This window comes from Cyprinus carpio, chromosome B15 (genome assembly GCF_018340385.1).
Source record: "Cyprinus carpio isolate SPL01 chromosome B15, ASM1834038v1, whole genome shotgun sequence".
NCBI classification, from domain to species: domain Eukaryota; kingdom Metazoa; phylum Chordata; class Actinopteri; order Cypriniformes; family Cyprinidae; genus Cyprinus; species Cyprinus carpio.
This window is the reverse complement of record NC_056611.1, coordinates 23,839,447-23,860,703: the sequence shown is the minus strand read 5'-3', so window position 1 is coordinate 23,860,703 and position 21,257 is coordinate 23,839,447. Positions and strand designations below refer to the sequence as shown.

The following is a 21,257-nucleotide window of genomic DNA, read 5'->3' as shown; positions in this document are numbered from 1 at the left end:
TTCTTTCTCAGACTTTGATGAGATGCATCTCAAAGAATCAGAAGCACTGGTTTCTGAGGACACTCAGAAAACTGCCGTTGACGTTGAGGAGAAAACCGTCAGCCAGCGCCCTCGCCTTACAGGAGCCAACAAGCGCATGTTTAACCTGCTCAAGAAAGCCAAGGTTCAGCTCATTAAAATAGACCAGCAGAAACAGCTGAAATCATCTGGGGTGAGTCCATGAAACTGAATGTGTGCCTTTCTATTCAAAGTTTTTCCAAATACTATGGGTCCATTGGGTAAAGCGGACATAAGTGTTCTTTGTATTATTAGCCTACTTTTAACGAGTAAGAATGCTTCCAATTGATCAAAAGTGACACTAAAGACATTTATGAATGTTACAATTTCAAATAAATGCTGTTCATCAAGGAATCCAGAAGTATCAGGGTTTCCATTGATATGTTAAACATCTGTTTTAGTTCATGTTTCCTGAGCAGCATGATTCTGAAGGATCATGTGACACTTAAGACTGGAGTAATGTTGCTGAAACCTCAGCATTGCCATCACAGAAATTATTACATTTCAAAATGTATTAACATAGAAAACATGTAATTTAAATTGCTGTACTCAATTTCAATTTTACTGTACTCTCAATCAAATAAATGCAGCCTTGATGAACACTTCTTACAAACACTTCTTACAGATCATAGACACCTTTGTATAAATAAACTTGACGACTTTTGAATGGTTCGCTTCAAGAAATTCTTAGCCAGTCATTAGATGCTTGTTGGACATGTTTATAATTGAAGTGTTATTAATATTATTTGAATCTGTTTTCACTTTTTGTTTTTGGTAGCTCTTGCCGGAGGGTAGAATCACTGTAACAAAGAGACAGAGACGAAAACCGAAAGAGCGGCTTGAAAATGCCTGTCCCAACAAGACTGAAGCTTCTCCAGAGCCGGTAGTGTTTTGTTTCTTTTGTAATGTAAAACAAGAACACAGAATTGGACAGTAATCTTAAATGGTCCTAATGGGATCAAATAAGAATCACTTAGCAATGCTGTACATGTTCTTTTTAAGATTTGACTAGGTACCAGTCAAAGCAGTATGATAACAGAAGAGAATTTGTTTGGTGCTGTTGTTTTAATCCTTCACTTTACAATTCCCTCCTTAAGAACCTGCCAGAGGAGGGCCTCGCATTAAGCACGTATGCAGAGCTGCGGCTGTGGTTTTGGGTCAGCCTCGTGCCATGATCCCTGACGACATCCCTCGACTCAGTGCACTACCCCTACATGAGAGATCAGATATATCCCCTTCACCTGCAGAAAAAGGTACCAGCACTTACAAAGATTACCAATAAGAAAATGATTACCGGTACCTAAGAAAGGATCTGATAATAGAACTAAATCCAATGTGTTGATAGTGTCTATTATCTTTTGTTAATTTTGCCTGTGTTTTAACATTTTCTGTCACTTTTGCAGGAGTCGAGTCTCACTCTGACCCAGAAAGCCCTGTATTACAAGAACACAGGACACCCAAGTTTCGCCGCGGTAGAGCTCATTTGCTTGGAAACCGGTCCCGGCGGTGTGGGGAGTGTAAAGGTTGTCTGCATGAGGAGGACTGTGGCAGGTGCATAAACTGCTTAGACAAACCCAAGTTTGGTGGCCCAAACACAAAACGGCAGTGCTGCGTGTAAGTATGCTAGTTTTTGTATGCTGGGATTTTGCTGCTTAAAGTGGTCATGTGACGTTGCTAAAAAGAACATTATTTTGTGTATTTGGTGTAATGCAATTTGTTTATGCAGTTTAAGGTTAAAAAAACACATTATTTTCCACATACTTTACATTATTGTTGCTCCTCTATGCCCCGTCTTTCTGAAACGCATCGATTTTTACAAAGCTCATCGTTCTAAAAAAGCAAGGTGTGCTCTGATTGGCCAGCTATTCAGTGTGTTGTGATTGGCTGAATACCTCAAGTGTGTGACGGAAATGTTACGCCCTTTATCATACTGGGGTGCCGTCTCCCAGCACGATGAAACAAAACCAATAAAACCCATTACAAACGAGGCATTTGTTGAATCCAGTGGGGACATAATTACTATAATTACCATTTATAAACTACTGATAACTATTAACTTTTTATAAACTATTTATATTTTGAAATAGTTTGTTTGTTTTAATTTTAGTTAGCTGTTTTTGTGCTTTTGAAATTAAGTTTTATATATATATATATATTTCTTTTTAGATTAACCTTATTTCAGTTTTAGTCATTTTTGTATTTAAACATTTATTTCTAAGGTATTTAGTTACCAAGGCAACATTTCTAGTAGTTTGTTACCCATTTATGTCAATAAAATACATGTTTGTTCATTTTTTTATATCTGTCCCTGAAATGTTGTAACTGATTCAAGGCCCTCCTATTTTTCATACAGATGAGTATGGTCCTGTTAAATTGCAATAGCTGTTTTTCTTTCTTTCTTTTTTAAAAGTACAAGAGATGTGATCAGGTTGAGGAAAGGAAGGCCTTGAGGCTAAGTGGCAAGCTTCAGAAAGGTAAGAACATGGTTTAGAGTTTAGAGTGTGTTCTCTGTGCATCTGCCATAAACTTTTTCACCAATTTCAGGGCACATGAAAAAGCGACGCTCGTCAATTAGTGCGGGTCACTCGAGTAATGAGGAAGGTGAGGGCGGCGACGGAATCGGACGAATGTTTCCAGCCTCTCTGGGTGACAGTCCATCTGTGCGGAAACAGCCACGCCGACACGTTAAACCGCGTTCCTATTGCGACCTGTTGGATTACGACTCTGACTTTGACTGGATAGGAGGATCAGATTCCACCTCCCCAGCCCGCAGAAGAACTCCTGGCCTTCGCAACTCAGGTTAGGGCATAGTATGAAGCTTATTTCCACCAGAGAATAAAAAAAATTGCTAATCTGTCACAATTCAAGCAAAAAATGTCACAATTCAGACTTCAGAAAAAAAGTCTTTATTATAAGATGGAAATTCGCAATTCTAAAGTTGTGAGAAAGTCAGAATTATGAAATAATTAGTGCTGTCAAACGATTAATCTTGATTAATCGCATCCAAAATAAAAGGTTTTGTTTATATGTGTGTTACTGTGCACATTTATTATGCATATAGAAAAACACTCATACAGCATATATTTCGATAATTCATAATTTTAAATTTATATTTAATTAAATTTATATTTAAAGTATTTACATGCTATATATATATATATATATATATATATATATATATATATATATATATTTAAAATATAAACATAACATATTTTTTCTTGAACATATACATGCATGTGCTTGTATTTATATATACATAATAAATATAAACACTACACATTCATATTATGTAAACAAAAACTTTTATTTTGGATGCCATTAATCATTTTACAACACTAGAAATAATTAATTTAGTTTTATTCTTTGGTGGAAATAAGCCTGTAATAAATTCTAATCTTTTTCTCAGAATTACAAGTTTTTATCTCGCAATTTAGACATTTTCTCGTGATTTTGAGCTTTTATTTCACAATTCTAATTTTCTCTTTGAATAACGATAAATTTTAATTATGAGTTATAAACTTGCAATTTCGAGAAAAAAAAATATATTTTTAAGTATTATTCCTTGTTTCAGCTCTTTTTTCATCTTGCACTTCTGAACTTTTATAGTTTTTATCTCACAATTATGAGTTTATATTTTGCAATCAGAATTGAAAGGAAATAAAGTCTTTGTGAGATTGTGAAATTGTGAGATTAAAAAGTCAAAATTACTTTTTGTAATATAATTTTTTTATTTTATGGTGGAAACAAGCTACAGTACCACAGTGATTGGAAGCGTAGAACTGTTTTTGTTTTTGTTTTGTTTTTGTCTTTTAACTGGTTCTGTTTTTTTTAATACGATTGAAACCAGAATCTTGTTTGTTTCACAAGTAATTTCCTTTCAAAGTCACAATTCTGTTTGTATTAAATGTGCCACAGATTTTCTGTCATTTGACGACTTCGTCGGCGATGCCTTTGACGAGGGAGTGCGGCATCGCAGACCTAGCTTCCACAAGGTTCCACCCATCAAGCGGAAAGTTGAGAAGGTATTATGATTGTTAATATCTCTCTCAAAACTGTCCTCATTCAGCCAAAATGTTACTGAAGCAGCGAAAGCAACTTTCATGGTTCCTTTGTTTGCAGAGCCCTCATGAACAGACGCCGCCCAGCGTCCTTGCAGCCCTCGCCAATGGTTTTGCAGAGAGAGAACAGGAGCCCGCAGAGCCCACACACAAGATCCGTGTTGATTTTAAGGTAAATGTCTATATTCTTTTACAAAACTGAGCATGAAAGTCAGGTGGCTCTCCAAAGATGTTGTCATGTTGAGGGACTGGCTGATATTTTATTTGTAATCTACTTTGATGTTCAGCACTGCAGTGGTTTTCCACATGATGGCAGCACTTGATTCTGTTCTGGAAAGACTGGGTTTCCCCAGCAAAATAGTCTTAATACATTATGATATTTGTAATGTTTTTGAAAGAAGTCTCTTATTCTTACCAAGGTTGCATTTATTTGATCAATAATAGAGTAAAATATTGTGAAATAATATAATTTATAACTGTTTTCTATTTTAATATTTCAAATGCAATTTATTCCTGTGATCCAAAGCTGAATTTGTCATTAGTCTTTAGTGTAACATGATCATTCAGAAAACATGATCAGTGTACCATGATCATGCACATTCTAATATGCTAATTTGCTGCTCAACAACTTTTTATTTTATTTTATTTTTATTTATTTTTTTATTAGTCAGTGTTAAATTGTTTTGGAAATTGTGCTAACTTTTTTTTTTTTTTAGCATTCTTTGATGAACAGAAAAGCACAAACATCTAAATCTTTTGTAACATTATAAATGTACCCCATCCTTTAAAAATTAAAAATCATAACAGGTTTACATTCCAGGATTAGATTTGATTTTGAATCCAGTTTGTTCTGTGTGCTCAGACTTTTGGACCTATTGCGTATTTCTCTTAAAATAAAATGTTTGCAGACAAAGAAGCTCATTGATGTCAATGTTTAGATTTTTGTTTATGTTTATGCAATAAATCTTACACAGCATTCACATCTTCTATTTGAATTCATACAGTTATTTGTGGTCCTTTATCTTGAGGTGATGCAGCTAAAATGTTCCTTACTCCTCTCTGTCTCTCTTCACAGGAGGACTGTAGTGTCCAGAGCGTGTGGGCGACAGGAGGTTTGAGCATCCTCACTTCTGCACTACCCCTCGTGCCCCAGTATGTTTGCCTGCTGTGTGCCAGTAAAGGCCAACATGAGGTACGTCCTGACTGCTCTTCATTATAAAACATCTTAGGCCAAAAAATGTAAATGAAAATAAATGTTAGGTTTTCGAAATTGGTTATAATAATGGGAAAGTTTCACTGGTATTGTTTGTGAAATAGAAACCTTGGTTATTTTTTCATCGCGACAACCATATGTTTTGCAGATGCTGTATTGTCGAGTCTGCTGTGAGCCTTTCCATCGCTTCTGCTTGGACCCTTCAGAGCGCCCTCTGGAGGAGAACAAGGAGAACTGGTGCTGTCGTCGCTGCAAGTTCTGCCGAGTTTGTGGACGCAAGAATAAAGAATCCAAGGTAGTTTGCGACGCTGCAAACGTGATTTTGATGCATAGCCCTAATCTGAATGCATTAACCTAGCAATAAGAAGCTGGGATTGTCTGAAGTTCTTCAGGAGTATAGAGCAGAATTACGAACATTTTGTGACATAAACTTCCATTCAAATTTTTTTTTTATTATTATTATTATGAAATCTGTTATGCTTACTAAGACTCCATTCAAAAATACAGTGCAGTCTGTAATATTGTAAAACAGTATTGCAGTTTTCTTTTGAAAATGTTTTAAAATGTAATTTATTACTGAGATGCCAAAGCTGAATTTTCCGAAGCAGTAGAAAACAGTTGTGCCGCTTAATGTTTTTGTGGAAATAGTTTTCTGTTTGTCAAATATAAAGTTCAAAAGAGCAGCATTTATTGGAAATATGAATATTTTGTAACATAACAGAGGTCTGTACTGTCACTTTTGGTCAGTTTAATGTGTCTTTGCTTAATAAAAGTATTTATTTCTTTTGGGAAAAGATCTTGATGACTTTACACTTTTGAAAGGTAGTGTGTATATTTTTCTTGTCATCGCTGTTGGTTTAAGGGAAATCTTTATTATTTAAAGGAAACAGGTGTTTTTTATGGCTGTGGCACTGGTCGATGTATATTTTTTTTTGTGCTTGATCTCTGTGCAGCCGCTACTGGAGTGTGAAAGGTGTCAAAATTGTTATCATCCTGCCTGTCTGGGTCCCAACTACCCCAAACCCAACAAACGTAAGAAGCCTTGGGTAAGTTGACCACAGTGGTACTTTCCTCAACGTTCAAGACCTACAAAGAAGTTTCAGTATGCTTTGCTGACTCAGTTGCCATGATATGTTAGAAAATGTCAAAGCAAAAAAAAAAAAAAACATCTGTTAGGATAAGGCAAAAACAAGACATTAAAGCTGCAAACTGGCAAATTCATGTTTGTATTGTAACTTCAGTTAAGACACAAATTATTATTATTATTTTTTTTTTTTTCAGGTCTGTATGACATGCATCCGGTGCAAGAGTTGTGGTGTGACCCCAGGAAAGAGCTGGGACACCGAATGGAATCATGACAAGGGGCTGTGTCCTGACTGCACTAGGCTGTTTGATCAAGGTGAGACTTAAGCCCCGTTTCCACCGCAGGAACTTTCCCCAGGAGCTAGGGACTTTAGGCCGGTACTCTGTGTCCACCACAGGAGCCAGGATCTAAATCAAGTTCCTGGTAAAAATATGCCCCTCAGAAAGTCCCTGCTCGCAAGGTAGTACTTTTTCAAAGGTCCGGAAATTTCAGGGGTGGGCCACCATATTTGCATAATTTAAAAAAAAAGATTACTATTATGTCATAAAATTTAGTTTTAAAAGAATTTTAGAAAAGAATGTAGTTGTTTAAAACTCAAACCTGCCGTTTATTTATAAAGACCTTTATTTTGGAAACGTGAGCTCCACATGATCAGCAGGCGCTCAGTGCTCACGTTTCCCAACGAGAGCAGCCTCGGCTAGTCCTTCTGACATTTTGCCCGCTGTCTCTAGTGGTTAAACATATAATTAAAAATCGAACAGGTAATCTTTGGTTTTTATTATATTAATCTATTAATATGTTAAAATGAAAATGAAAAGAGGCAATACTGCTTGATGTAATATTTTGTTTCATTGTAATGTACATTCCCTGAATTACATTTCTTCGGCTATTTATGTATAAATGAAAACGGAAAGAGGCAGTGGTGTTTGATGTCATGTTTAGTATTGTAAATACAGGGAGGTAAATTGCAGTGCCAAGGTGAGTTGACTGACGTTATCAAGTACACTGCTATTTCTTGAATTACCAGACATCATCCCGTCTAGACATTTGCTCATATACTTGGTATTAGAGAAACACGCAAAAAAAAAACAACAACAGAAAAAAGTTCTTGGGACGAATTGTTCCATGGTAATTTAAGTGGAAAAGCGGCTTTAGAGGGTCTGACTATCTCTCAGGCCTATAATAAATCATGTTAGTAAAATGCATTTCCAGATTTTCAAGCATTCTTCATCAATGTTATATAAAGAGAATGTTACATAAGAGTACCCATCAATGAAAACCCGACTAATACTGGGCTTTTCAGAAATAGTTTTTTTTTTTTTTTTTGAGGTCGATGGTTTTTTTTCTTCTTTTCTTTTTGGCATAAAAACAAGAGGGAGAAAACAACTTTAGTTGGCATTTGCCTAGGCTCTGTAGCTGTTTCAACAGGGATGAAGTTTTTCATTTAATGCATAACTAATATTTTTCTGTTGTTCATATGCTAGTTCAAAATGTTAAAATGTTATAATTTTCTGTAATGTGTGTGTTTGTGTAACAGATACGTACATATGATATACATTTATAACCATTTCAGCCAAACATGCCTTCACAGTCAGTTAACAACTTTGTGTGTATGTGTGTGTAGGTAACTACTGCACCATGTGCTTCAAGTGTTATGAAGATAATGACTATGATAGCCAGATGATGCAGTGCTCCACGTGTTACCACTGGGTCCATGCTAAATGTGAAGGTCTGACAGGTGAGTGACAGAATGTTATGGGCATATGGATTTTATTTATTTATTTAGGTCTTTTTATCTTATTTTATCCATCAAATACAATAATTCATTTATCATGCTCTATTTTTGGCTTTCATTATAATGACACTTTGAAACAAATTCCCAAAAAAAGAAAGCTGCAGGCTTTGTCATTTTTTTTTTTTTTTTGTGCCTGTAATGTGAAAGCATTCCTTTGTATCCACAGAGAAAGCATAAATTTAAAAATGTGTTTATCCTTTCTTTTAGTATTTATTAAACTACTGTGTTTACAGGCGTAACATTTTTGCAAGCCTCCCATTTCCCAATTACTTTCTCAGTAATTGCGCAGTTTATCATGCTATACATAGTTGTGTGATTGCCCTAACCCAGAATGTCATCCCCATGTTGTTAGTCTAATTGAGAAATTCTCCTTATGAGAAAACATGACTTTGTCAATATAATGCAGAAGTAATTGAGAAATAATGTGAATTTTTTAACCGTTGCAGGCTGAATCAGCAGTATGAAATCTACTGGTCGCGTTTGTGGCTGACTCCTTCAATTTGTGTGTTTTCTCCCAGATGATTTATATGAAATCTTGTCGAGTCTGCCTGAGAGCGTGGTGTACTCCTGTCAGCCGTGCTTACAAGAGCTGCCTGATGGAGAGGACGTTAATGGAGTAGGTTGGAGGGAACTGCTTGACCAGGAGCTGAAGACTGGTTTAGATAGGGTGCTGTCTTGCCTGCTGAGCTCCACCTTCACTGAGCACCTGGTCACCTGCAAGAAGGTTTGCATTGGATCTCTCTTAAACCTAGTTTGATGTACTTTTGAAGTTCCAGCAGCCCATTTCTTGTTCAGAAAGCAGTTAAAGGGATAGTTCACCCAAAAATGAAAATTATGTCATTAATTACTCACCCTCATGTCGTTCCAAACCCGTAAGACCTTTGTTAATCTTCAGAACTCAAATTAAGATATTTTTGATGCATTCCGAGAGCTCTCGGTCCCTATCATAGACAGCAAGGATCCTTACACGATCAAGGCTCAGAAACGTAGCAAGGAGATTGTTAAAACAATCCATGTGACATCAGTGGTTCAACTATAAAGTTATAAAGCTACGAGAATACTTTTTGTGCGCAAAGAAAACAAAAATATATCCGCGTCACCCTGTAGTGCCATTTTGGAGAGTATCACATACGTAAACAACGTATACTATTCTGTATCAGCAGCACCATACGTGGATACACTGTTTACGTTGTTTACGATTTGAACTGAACATAAACAATGTATCTGCATACATACGTTGCATACGTTGTTTATGTATGTGATACTTTCAAAAATGGCACGATAGGGTGATGCGGAGGAGACAAATTGTTGAATAAAGTTGTTGTTTTTGTTTTCTTTGCGCACAAAAAGTATTTTTGTAGCTTTATAACATTATGGTTGAACCACTGATGTCACATGGAATATTTTAACGATCTCCTCGCTACGTTTCTGAACTTTGATCGTGTAAGGATCCTTGTTGTCTGAGGGAGGAACAGAGAGCTCTCAAAATGTATCCAAATTATCTTCATTTGTGTTCCGAAGATAAACGAAGGTCTTACAATCCTGGAAGGACATGAGGGTGAGTAATCAATGACCATTTTCATTTTTGGGTGAATTATCCCTTTAAGATGCTGTAGTTTCAGATAAACATTTTTAAGATCATCATCATCAGTCATCAAGAGTCTGGGCAGTGATCTTCACATGCTTTAGAAAATCCGGCATTTGCAATAAAACCAGAGATCAACCTCTGTAATTATCGAAAATAGCTTACATCCCTCTGAGAAGCAATTACCATCTGACTTTTCACTTTAAACCCTCTCTTAAACCTAGTATGCTGTAGTTTTAAAGCTGCAGCAGTCTGTTGCTGTTGTTTGTTCAAAAAGCAGCTATGATTTAGTTTTACATAAACATTTTTAGAATGTTCATTGTGACTAGCATGAGCCTTTCCTTGTTCAGGGTTTCCATGATCCTAAAAAAGTCACTGGAATTAATAGTCAGCGTTTAGTTGAAGTGATCTTTGTCACATTTGTAAACACAAGAGTTTTCTACTTCCATGAGGGAGTTTGTCGTCACACATCTTTGTTGATCCAAATCCCCATGAGGGGGTTTGGCGTCACGACATTTATCAGATGACAACTTCAGAACTCCTCACGTGTTTGCCATTTTGTGGACCTTATGCATTCAGCCATCGTTCTGCGGGATAATGTCTAAGGCTGAGAGTAGGTTTGTAATCACTAGATAAGGAATGGTAAGAATAATCTTAGAGAACATGCTGATTTTGAGTAAGTTCCAGCTAAATTAATACTTTGGAACTGAGGATAACTTCTAATCTGCTGCTTATTAATAGTCAGTAAGGTAGTTGTTAAGTTTAGGTGTGGAGTAGGATTAAGGGACTTAAAATATGGTCATGCAGAATAAGGCATTAAAATGTGTTTTACAATTACTAATAAACAGCCGATATGCCAGTAATATGCATGCTAATAAGCAACTTGTTATTTGTGTGAATTTATTTTTTTTTAAAAATTATGGGAATTATGACATTTCTTTATCCATATTCAGACAGGATGGCAATTTATTCACATTGGAGAAGAGTTCTGTGATCCTACGAACCCAGGAATTTAAAAACAGGAAATAGATGCACTAGTTGAAATGGGTTTTCTGTCTCTCAAAATGATGGATGTCATTAAATAAGTTAATGCAACCTCTTATTTACATTAGGAAAACATAAAGCTGACTGGTGTGAATTTTTATGCCTGTAATTATTTGTAATACATATTTTAAAATTGTATTGCATACCTGTGGCTGCCATAAAAATGTCTTATTTCTAGTGATGCACAATATTGGATTTTTGCCGATATCTGATATGCTGATAATTTTCAACTCATTTTGGCCAAAGCCGATGCCGATACCAATGTATAATTATTTATTATCTGAAAATCTTTTAGAGCTCGTAATTTGTTTAAAAAATATAACACATTATACATTACTGAATAAATCAGTGTAGGGCTGCACGATTAATCGAACGCGATCATTATGCACATTATGTCAGTAAAGCCGGTTCTGTGATTAGTAGTAAATCTCCATCACCTGCTTTCAGTTGGAGCAGCATTTACTACATAGAGCCGTAGTTCACTGACAAGCTACGCAAAAAAAATCACAGACGATATTATTGTACGATTATGAAATCGAAGAAATCGTTCAAAATGACGACAGCTGTTTGTGTAGCTTCTTGGTGAACTACGGCTCTGTGTAATGTTAGTAAATGCTGCTCCATCTAAGAGCACGTGAAAAAACCACATTTAATAACATGTTTTTACTCCAAACTCACTTCATAATGGTGTGTTTGAAATAAACAGAGCCGAGTGTTTGAAATAAATCCTTCTGTTAGGTGATGTGGCTTCTTACACAGAATAAGGCATGCAATATATTTCGTAGTATAGTCGTGTGTTTATTATTCACGTTGAATCAATGTAAGCAGTTAAATCTTCTGTTTATTCAGCTGCAGCAATAGGCATTTCCTGGGTTTCTTCTTATGGGCATATTTGGAGTTTCCACGCGAGAGCGCCCTCTGGCCGTTGGATGGAGATTTACTGCTGATCACAGAACCGTGCTTCACTGAAAGATACGCATGACAATCACAGCTTCTGTCTAATCACGATTTCGATTTCATTTCGATTAATTGTGCAGCCCTAAATCAGTGTATATAAAATATTTAAAATAAGTGTCATGTTTGTGAATATTTTTTTATTTTTCATTTAAGCTATAGCTTCTGATCTTTAAATCAAAATGTACTCATGATTTTATGGCATCAATTACCGCTTCTTTTAATCAGCAACACAGTCTAAATATTATTTGTGTATTTTGCTTTCATTTTATTAGAAGTTGGTCCCTACAGAATTAAAACTCCTTTCTGAGCGGGCATTAGGACCGCTGCACATGCTATTACTGTTTACACTATCATACACTGAACGCGTCATTCTGTACGTGCATTTTCAGTTTAAATGCAGCGATCCAAAACAGTGAATCCAATCACCATTCAGGCAAAACTTTGCTTCAAGAATTGAGCTACAATGCTGACGTGATCTAATCGCTAGCATACCCTGAGCACATGTGAGTTAATGTATTCCTCTTAATGGCAAGACATATCGGCATAATTTTTCGTATCGGGCTAATGCCGATATTTCAATATGAAGACATTATCGGCAGATTCCGATATTGGTCCGATAATATTGTGCATCCGTACTCATTTTGAATGTTAATGTGCTTCTCTTTCTTCTTTGTTTTTAACATCTCCAACTTGCTGTGGTGAAGAAGTTATGAAATATAGTCCTTGGAAATACTTTTTCTGCATTTCAGTAATAAATATGCATGCAAGTTAAAGCAAAGTGTAGCATTTCCCTTACAGTGTTTGGCAGTGGTCAAAAAGATTTAACAGGGGACTTTTTTCTTGTAAACTGATATATGTGGATTGGGACTGCAATTAAATTACCACACAATCAAGATATTTTGGCTGTTTTGTTCAATTATTATTGCGTGGGTTGTGGGAAAACCCAGACCGCAATGAAAACACAGATTGTCCCCTATAAATATTGAAAATCCGTCCCCATGAGAAACAATTACCATCCAAATTAAGCTTTTGACTTCTCTTAGACCTATGCTGTACTTTTAAAGCTGCAGCAGTCTGTTGCTGATGATTGTTCAAAAATCAGTTAGAATGATGTAGTTTTACATAAATATTTCCAAACCTTTTCGGCTGGGAAAAATCATTAGTCAGAATGTGCTGGATCTCTGCAGTTTGTGCTCTTGTACTTTATCTTACCAGTCCTATCCTACAGAGCCCAATCAAGAGGAGATGTTTGTAAATTGTTGTTTTCTGTTTGAACATTGCTTAAACAATGAGAATCGTTGTTAAAACATTTGTTCAAAATTGTCATTTATGGTAAATGTACAGGATACATATCAAAAGGAACATTGCTTGGTTACATTTTTCTGCGATTTGTCTTCTTTTGTAGTGCACTACAATGGGTTTCCTGAACACTGTGGTTGAAGATTTGCCTGTCTGCGACTTCCGTGCTATTGGAAAGAAGTTTGAAGAAGGCCTGTACACATCCTTGGTCAGTTTCTGTACTCTTGTCTGTATACAGATTCAGTGTCTATGGGGCCTTTCACACCGCTTTAGTTCCAGAACTAAATGTACAGTACTGAAGTACTGGGACGATTTTGCGCGAACTATTTCCAGTACCATTTAAAGGGTTGCATTCGTTCACCGACAGTGTGTACTAAGAAGTGACGTAAGCCAGTCGACAGCGACGTCATTTGTGCACGGCGTTCAACAACGAAAACAAAGAAGAACAACGTTAACAACAGGAGTATAGAGGACGCTGTGATCGGAGCTGTGTTTTTGTTTCGCGGGTTTCACAATAATGGACATGGAATGTCGATGTATACGTAAAGCAATTGAAAGAACGGAAAGGAGGACTGAGATTCTCCAACGACAACTGGCAGTGTGTATGTTTACACGGCTTTTTAAATCATGGTGGGTGAGGGCGTTTTCGTACACGTTTGGCCAATCAATGTCTACTTACGTCACGCGTAGTACCAGTTGTGCTGGTTAGACCCTGCTTCGGAGTAGGAGCTAATTTGGTTCTCGAAAAAAGGCAGTCCGGTACTAAAATGGTACCCAGTTCCGGCAGTGCGAAAACGCCAAAAAGAAGGTAGTTCCACAATTAGTTCTGGTACTATGAAAAGGTTCCTGCAGTGCGAAAGGCCCTTATGCTTGTCTAAGATCCGAGTTCAACATAAGGGAAAGTTTTTAAGCACTTTGTTTTCTGAGACACAAAAACAGTTTAAAGAAGTCCAGTTATACTTGAAGGTGATTGTACAGTTGAAAAGACCTTACTAATTGGTCCACATTCCATGGTTCGATTTGGCTGTGCAGTTTCACCATGCTTTTAGAGTGTTTGGCATCCCATAAAGCTCATAAACTTGGGCTTTATGGGTAATTACTGTTAGATCTTATTTATGCATTTTCGAGATGCCATTTCTGAAAGAAGCAACTAAAAATAAATGCATATTCCCTTGCTGGCACTTATCTTAGCTAGCCAATCTCAAACATAATCCTGGAATTACTGTAAATTTGGCTACAGAATGTACATAATAACAAACTAGAAATTATAATTTAGTTTTATGGCTTTGTCAATCAGAAATCCTTTCATGAGGATGTGGTGAAAGTAATTCGCAATCACTTGGAAGATGAGGAAATTCTACCGGAGGACCAAAGACCCACTGCCCTCGCCCGCTCATATTACCTGAAGGTCAGATTGTTGTGTATTTTTTGTTTACCCAACCAGTCAGAGTAGCTTACGTCATTCTCTGAAAACTATAAAACTATGATGCACTGCTTAAAAATACAAGTCTGGATTTTGTTTAATCAGTTTCAGCTTCAGTTGCTATTTGACTGTTAATTTTATTATCTTGAAAGCAAAAACAATAAAAAAAAAATAAAATAAAAAAGGTGTTTTATCATTTTTGGCAGTACAATTACATAATGAGACAAAATAGTAGTATGTTAGCATGCTTTTCCAAATATAGTCTAGGGGGGCTATGAAATCTGATTAATTTTTACACAATTTCCGAATGAATTTTTCTGGATAACGTTTTTTCCTGTTTTAATTTTTCTAGACTGTTTTAATTGGTTAAATTACATTTTTATTAATCAAAAAACATGTCTAATTAATTGAAATTATGAAATTAGACACCAATTTCTGAAAAGTTTAACAAAGCCGTTTGCACCGGAGCTCTTCCACCACTTAATCTTATGTTTTGGTGCAGCAATCTATTAAATTACTTAGCACATGAGACCATTATCCGAAATCACAAAAATAATCTTCTTTTTAACATTTATTCATCATCAATGTTAAAAGCTTAACAAAAATAAAAATTTTAAGGCCCTATGAAATGTTTTTTTTTTTTCCCTCCTCAAATTTAGTTGTTAGTTTAATGGTTTTATTAAATTGTACCAATCAAAAGCATCTCTATTTAAAAGATTTCATTAAAAAAATTATTAAATTATTTACTATTTTTTTAGTATTTTTTTCCAGAAATACTGTGTTGTGTATTTACACTTTTCTGCTAAATAAAATCTGGAAAATATTCCTTAAAAAATAATTAAATAATTTAATAATTACAAAAAATTATAATAATCATTATTAGTTATTAGTAATACTATCATTACATTAATTAATATATTTTAACATTTTCTTTAAGTTAACTTTTGTTTCTCTTTTTATATGATATGATGATAGATTAGTGACTGGATTCCGATATCATGACATCATGGAAATCATAGAGCCCTAATAGTCCTAGGAATGCTCTTAGGATATGTGTTTTTGTAGTTAAAATTTTTTTCCAATCTTTTTTAGCTCTTAGAAGACGTTTATGGTTGGTTTAACAGTCAGGACCCTAAAATATGGGATCCACGCTCTAAACATCTGCCAGCGTAAGCACAATTAAATTCTTTCCAGTTGAAGTTAACATTCATATATTATGAGCAGAAGCATTGTTGTAGCTTGTGGTAATGACACATGGCTCCATTCCTGCAGTGGAATGCTTTCACATGCTGTGATGCCGCCAAATTATGAACATGTTTATGCCCAATGGCGTGAGGGAGATGGCTGTAGTAAGTCTTTGGAAGGCACCACACAGATGACTGGAAGACACATGGATGTTAAAATGGGAGAAGAAGAGGATCTGTCCACACCTTTAGCCCATAACCCTAAAGGACACTTTATGGACATGAGGGCGTTACGAATGAATCTGAAAGGTAAATAAACACGCAAGTATAGAATGAGATTAGTAACCATTGTTTGTGATCATATGGAAAGCAGTGCAAATCATCCTAACTTGGCATTTTGATTCTATCTCCCAGGGAAGAAGGGTCGACCAGCTAGATCTGATCTGGAAACGGGTTGGTCAAAAGACGACGAAAGACAGTGCGCTCTGTGCCAAAAATACGGTGATGCAAAGGCCAGTGTAAGTACATTTAATACTGTAAATTCACTAGTGTATTGTACCTTTATCATAGCTTTTTACTACAAGGCCTTAACATGGATTTTAGGAATGGTGCCATGGTAATACCATGTTTTTAAGATGTATACCATGGGAATATTACCTTATTTTTTGCAGTACTATGTAAACAGTATGGTATATGTATGAATTTAGTAATGATTATAACTATCAATATTATAGAATTACCATTGGATAATATCTTTATACCAGTACTTTGCAGTCATTTTTTGTAAAGGTGCTCAGATGCCTTGTCATTAAATTAGCATACAAGTTTTACTCTGATATGAGAAAAATATTATTAGTCTCATCAAAACTGAAATTACAGTCCTTTGTATTATACATTTCTCTTCCCAGGATGCAGGGAGGTTGCTCTATCTAGGGCAAAATGAATGGGCTCATGTAAACTGCACCATGTGGTCTGCAGAGGTGTTTGAGGAGGATAATGGCTCACTTCTGCATGTTCACAGTGCTGTTGCACGAGGCCGTCTGATGGTATGTCATTGAGCTCATATAATTCTTATTCAACTGAGCCATTGGTGACACCAGATCCCGTCTACGGAGAGCCTTCAGACTCCCTATTAAGTCCTATTGTAACGAATTTTGGTTGCAGTTCCACCAGAGTTCCACTGGGGGTGATCGCCATGAGTGCAAAATGAATGGGAGTCTATGGGGCTAGACGGCTAAATTTGTCCCTTTCATCCGATTGCCGTTGAGAAATCTCAGATCTGATTGTAGGTTTTGCAAGTTCAACATGGGTTATAGGTCGAAAGTTGAATGAACGAGTGCTTATGTCCTTTCGATTTCTTACAGGTTGAGTTGTTGTTGCCCATAACACGCTAGCATTCTGCTAATGAACGTATAACGTATGACGTCATTGACATTTTAAAAGACTTTTTAAAGCAAATAAGTGACTCTAAAAAATCTAACACCCAGCAATGTGTAATTTCTTTGCATCTCCTTTCGAATACAACATTCAAATTACTAGACAAAAAATTATATTCTGAGAAAAGTGGATTTTGAGGGGTATACCGCTATTGACCTCCATTCACTCTGCACTTGTCCTGTGAGCGCCCTCATATGGAATCAGAGTGGAACTGCAACCAGTTCAGAAGCCGGAAGTGTAGTGAGAGTGAAAATTCTCGCCATATTAGACATTCTCTGGTGACACTTTATACTGCTTTGAGTTAATAACATTAACAAACATGATGCTTAATAGATTGTTAATGTTTATTCAAATAGTTTGAAATTTCATAATTTAGTATTTAAACATGAACAGTTTACTTGCATCAGGTAAAAACAGTATATTGTTTGGCTTTGCTAATTTTCTGACTTTCCTTTCGTAGCGCTGTGAACGGTGTAACCGAACTGGGGCAACGGTAGGTTGCTGCCTTACTTCGTGCCAGAGCAACTACCACTTCATGTGTGCCCGCTTTCGCAACTGTGTCTTCCAGGATGATAAAAGAGTCTTCTGTTACAAGCATCGTGACCTTATAAGTGGAAAAGTGAGCTTTCAGTTTAATAGCATTTAATTTAGTCATAGATGCTTATTGAGTTGTAGTTTGATATAGTTACTAAAAAAATCAGCCAAATAGAGACCTAATGTTGGCTTTATATGAATGGTTTGAGAGAGAACTTTTTTTCTGTAATTTGCCAGATCATCACTGGTCAAGCGTTTGAAGTACTTCGGAGGGTTTATGTGGATTTTGAAGGGATAAGTCTTCGCAGAAAGTTTTTGACTGGATTGGAGCCAGAGTCAATCAATTTAATGATAGGTTGGTGTTTTTATTGTTGAAGGATAAGTACCACAGTTTGATGCACATAAATATAAATGTTATGTTTTGTTGTAAAAAAATGTTTGCACAATAATTACACAGTGTTTTAAACATAATTTTTCACCGGGTAGGTTCTTTGCTAGTAAAAAAGCTGGGAAAGCTGAGTGAATTATCTGCCTGTCATGGAAAACTTTTCCCCGTGGGTTATGAGTAAGTAGCTTTAATTAATTTTTAAAATTTTTTAGGGGTTTGCTCCTGATGAAATGGACATGCTTGACGTCTAGTATTGCCACTCGCTTGCACATCAATACAGTTTTTGTTTCTTCTGCTGTTTAGATGCTCTCGCTGGTATTGGAGTACTGTAAACCCCCTTCGCCGATGCAAATACACATTTCGTGTTAGGGAGGTCCAGTCACCTGTTCAGGAAAAACCAGTGGAAGAGTCTCCCGATCAGGGAGAAAATTGCACAATTGCCCATAGCCCATGCCCCCAGTCAGGTGAGTACTATGTAATATTACTACTTCCAAAGTGATGGTTTGTACATGGCTTGTACTTATGGCGTTTTTTAATATTATTTATTCCAATATATATTTTCGTTAGAAACTGAAGCCCTGAGAGTGGATTTGTCTTCAACAAATCCTTCCACTGAAACAAATTCCACCTCGGTATCTGTCTTTGCCAAACCGGACCTTGGCGCCCGTCCCAAAATCCCTTCATACCCCCAGAACAGAAGACCTACTGGAGGACTATCCAGACCACTGCCTTCTCCAGGTAGTTAATATCAATTCAGTGAAGTTGCATGTATGGTCTTCACAAAGTTCATATGAAGCATTTTGATCATTGATTGTTTTCTTGTTTACCCAGGAGCTGCCCCGTCCAAACCTCACCACATCCTGACTATTAGTGATTTGGAAGATACTCGAAGGCCACGACGGCATAGCCCACACTCCCAGAATAGCGGTACTCGCAGTCACATGGCCTCCCCTACTCTTGGATCCACTGCAGGCCCAGTTGCATCTAGAGCAGGTGGTTTCCACCACCCTAAAACCTCCCAGCCTACATCCCCAGGTTTCTCCCTTGGTGCTACTGAAAACCTGCTGACCTCTTCATCAGCTCGTCCTGTCAGTCGAAGTGCTTCCTCTGTCCGGGGTTCTGGAATATTGATGCCCATTCTACCTCAGGACTGTTTTCACAGTCCACAAGGCAAGGTGGCATTGGCAGCACCCCTTGCACCAACAGATCTCTCACCTCTCCCACCCACCTCTCCACAAGACCAAGGCCTTTTGATTTTAATCAGATAGACTCTGTTGAACTTCCACACCATTTTATAGCATCACCACAGGAGCATCCAGGAGAAAATGGTGCCTTGCCATTAGGAGACCCTTTGGGTACACAAAAAAGTAATCATCTAGGCAATGACAAGGATTTCCCTTACACATCCTTCCACTTAGAGGCAGACCTGACTGTGGCACCTGAGCTGAGAACTGAGCTTGAAATTGAAGAAACCGAGCTGAATGAAGGCGTAGCTATGAACTGCAGTGCGCAAATTGTAGTTGAAGGTGAAGACAACCAGGAAGACTTCTGGGAGCCAGATGAAGAGAAGTCCAAAATGTCTACCCAGAAATTGTCTTGTACTGTTGATCCTTGTAGGGAAGACTGGGGTAATAGTTCTTCTGATGAGGACATGGAAAACTACTTCAACTTCACTCGCACAGTGGTTTCTTGCAAGGCTCAAAGGGATGCCTCTCAGACATCTACATCTCCATCTTTAAGGCAGATTTCGCAACTTGATGGTGTGGATGATGGGACAGAGAGTGATACAAGTGTGGCTAATAATGAAAAACAGGATGTAAAATTGTCAAATCAACCCCAAAAGCCACACAAACTGTTCAACGCTGTGCCTCATGAACAGACAGCTAGCAATGGTCTGTGTTTGGCATTTCCAAGTCCTGTTTCTGATTTTTCTTCAATTCGGTTAGAACCTGTGTCCAACTCGGAGACTGTTGCTGATCAAGATTCTTTTGGTGTAACCCAATCATTGCAGTCAAGCCAAGACCCTTTAATAAATTTCATTGATCTAAAGCCTTCTAACACTGCATTTTCAGCATATGGTAATGATTACCAAACCCCTCATTTAATGGTTGAACCCTTAATTCTTGAGCAATGTGATCCTCTTTCACCCAATGCACATTTCACAGAGTTGGTCCCAGTCCAGGATTCTCCAAATGACCCACAAGACTCCAAAGAATTGTACTTGGATCCTAGTAGTGGCCACTTTGTGTCGTCAATGGATGGCTCTACAGTTTACCAAAACAACCACTTGCAAGAAGATTCTCTTGACTTAATGGAAGTTAATGGAATTCAGATTCCACAGCAACAAAATCCTGTTCCTTCCAAGGTGTTAACCAAATCTGCATCATCTTCTGATTCCTCTGCACAAGTTTCTTTTGCAGCATTCCCAAATCAGGCACCATCTGCAAATGTTTCCTTGTACCCTGTCCAAACTCCTGAGGGTAAGACAGTCTTGCCACCCATGGAGAGTTTCAGAACCAAATTACACCCACCTGCTGAACCAAGGCATCCCACCCCTTCAGTTCCTGGAGGGGCAATACCATGTGTTCCAACAAAGTCAATGCTGTCTGTGCCATCAGCCACTGGAGTACCTCTTGGGACTTATGGGCCAGTTTCGGGCACAGTGTCTGTCCCATTGCATCCCACTTCCCCGCAACCCATCAGCTCTACAGTTGTTGGCATGATCTCCTCTGTAACTTCTCAACCATCAGCTCAGTGCCAAGCAATGCCTTCTGCCATTCAGCCAGCCTCTGCTCCAGGTGTCATCAATGGGTACAACACCACACCTATGCAAAGAGAAACTGCTCTAGGTCGAACAATTTCCATCAATTTTTCAACCCCCAGATCAGCAATTGAACCTCAACAACAGTTGGTTACCCAAGCACTGCCAGGTCATGCTATTCTTACGGTAAAGGAGGTTGGTGGACCTAATGTGGATCCTACACCACATGTTTTACTTGTTAATCGTCTTGGTCAAATATTTGTCAAAAACCCTGAAAGCAACACCTTCCAGCTACCGACTCCAAATTCCCCTTCATATAACTGTGTTACTCAAATTGCCAGCCTCTTGCAAAGCAATGCCTTGTCCACAACACTTGCAGCAGCTGGGAACTTGCCCCCAGTTGCAGGTGCCACCATTCCAACCCAAGTCCACCAA

General features: G+C 37.4%; 1 protein-coding gene across 1 annotated transcript in view; it reads left to right on the top strand.

Annotated features, from left to right (window-relative positions):
* LOC109103645 (histone-lysine N-methyltransferase 2B-like) overlaps positions 1–21,257 on the top strand; it is a 39,496-nt gene that overhangs the window by 9,807 nt on the left and 8,432 nt on the right. The window contains 27 exon segments of the mRNA XM_042739926.1: positions 12–211; positions 836–940; positions 1,154–1,310; positions 1,461–1,675; positions 2,468–2,531; positions 2,602–2,856; positions 3,976–4,082; positions 4,180–4,290; positions 5,194–5,310; positions 5,480–5,626; positions 6,285–6,377; positions 6,613–6,730; positions 8,040–8,153; positions 8,729–8,934; positions 13,202–13,303; positions 14,393–14,503; positions 15,611–15,687; positions 15,791–16,011; positions 16,117–16,220; positions 16,611–16,748; positions 17,600–17,758; positions 17,911–18,028; positions 18,160–18,238; positions 18,365–18,525; positions 18,629–18,802; positions 18,896–19,165; positions 19,168–21,257. The exon segment at positions 19,168–21,257 is cut by the window's right edge and continues 599 nt beyond it. Of these exon segments, the coding sequence (XP_042595860.1) occupies positions 12–211; positions 836–940; positions 1,154–1,310; positions 1,461–1,675; positions 2,468–2,531; positions 2,602–2,856; positions 3,976–4,082; positions 4,180–4,290; positions 5,194–5,310; positions 5,480–5,626; positions 6,285–6,377; positions 6,613–6,730; positions 8,040–8,153; positions 8,729–8,934; positions 13,202–13,303; positions 14,393–14,503; positions 15,611–15,687; positions 15,791–16,011; positions 16,117–16,220; positions 16,611–16,748; positions 17,600–17,758; positions 17,911–18,028; positions 18,160–18,238; positions 18,365–18,525; positions 18,629–18,802; positions 18,896–19,165; positions 19,168–21,257 (5,813 nt within the window).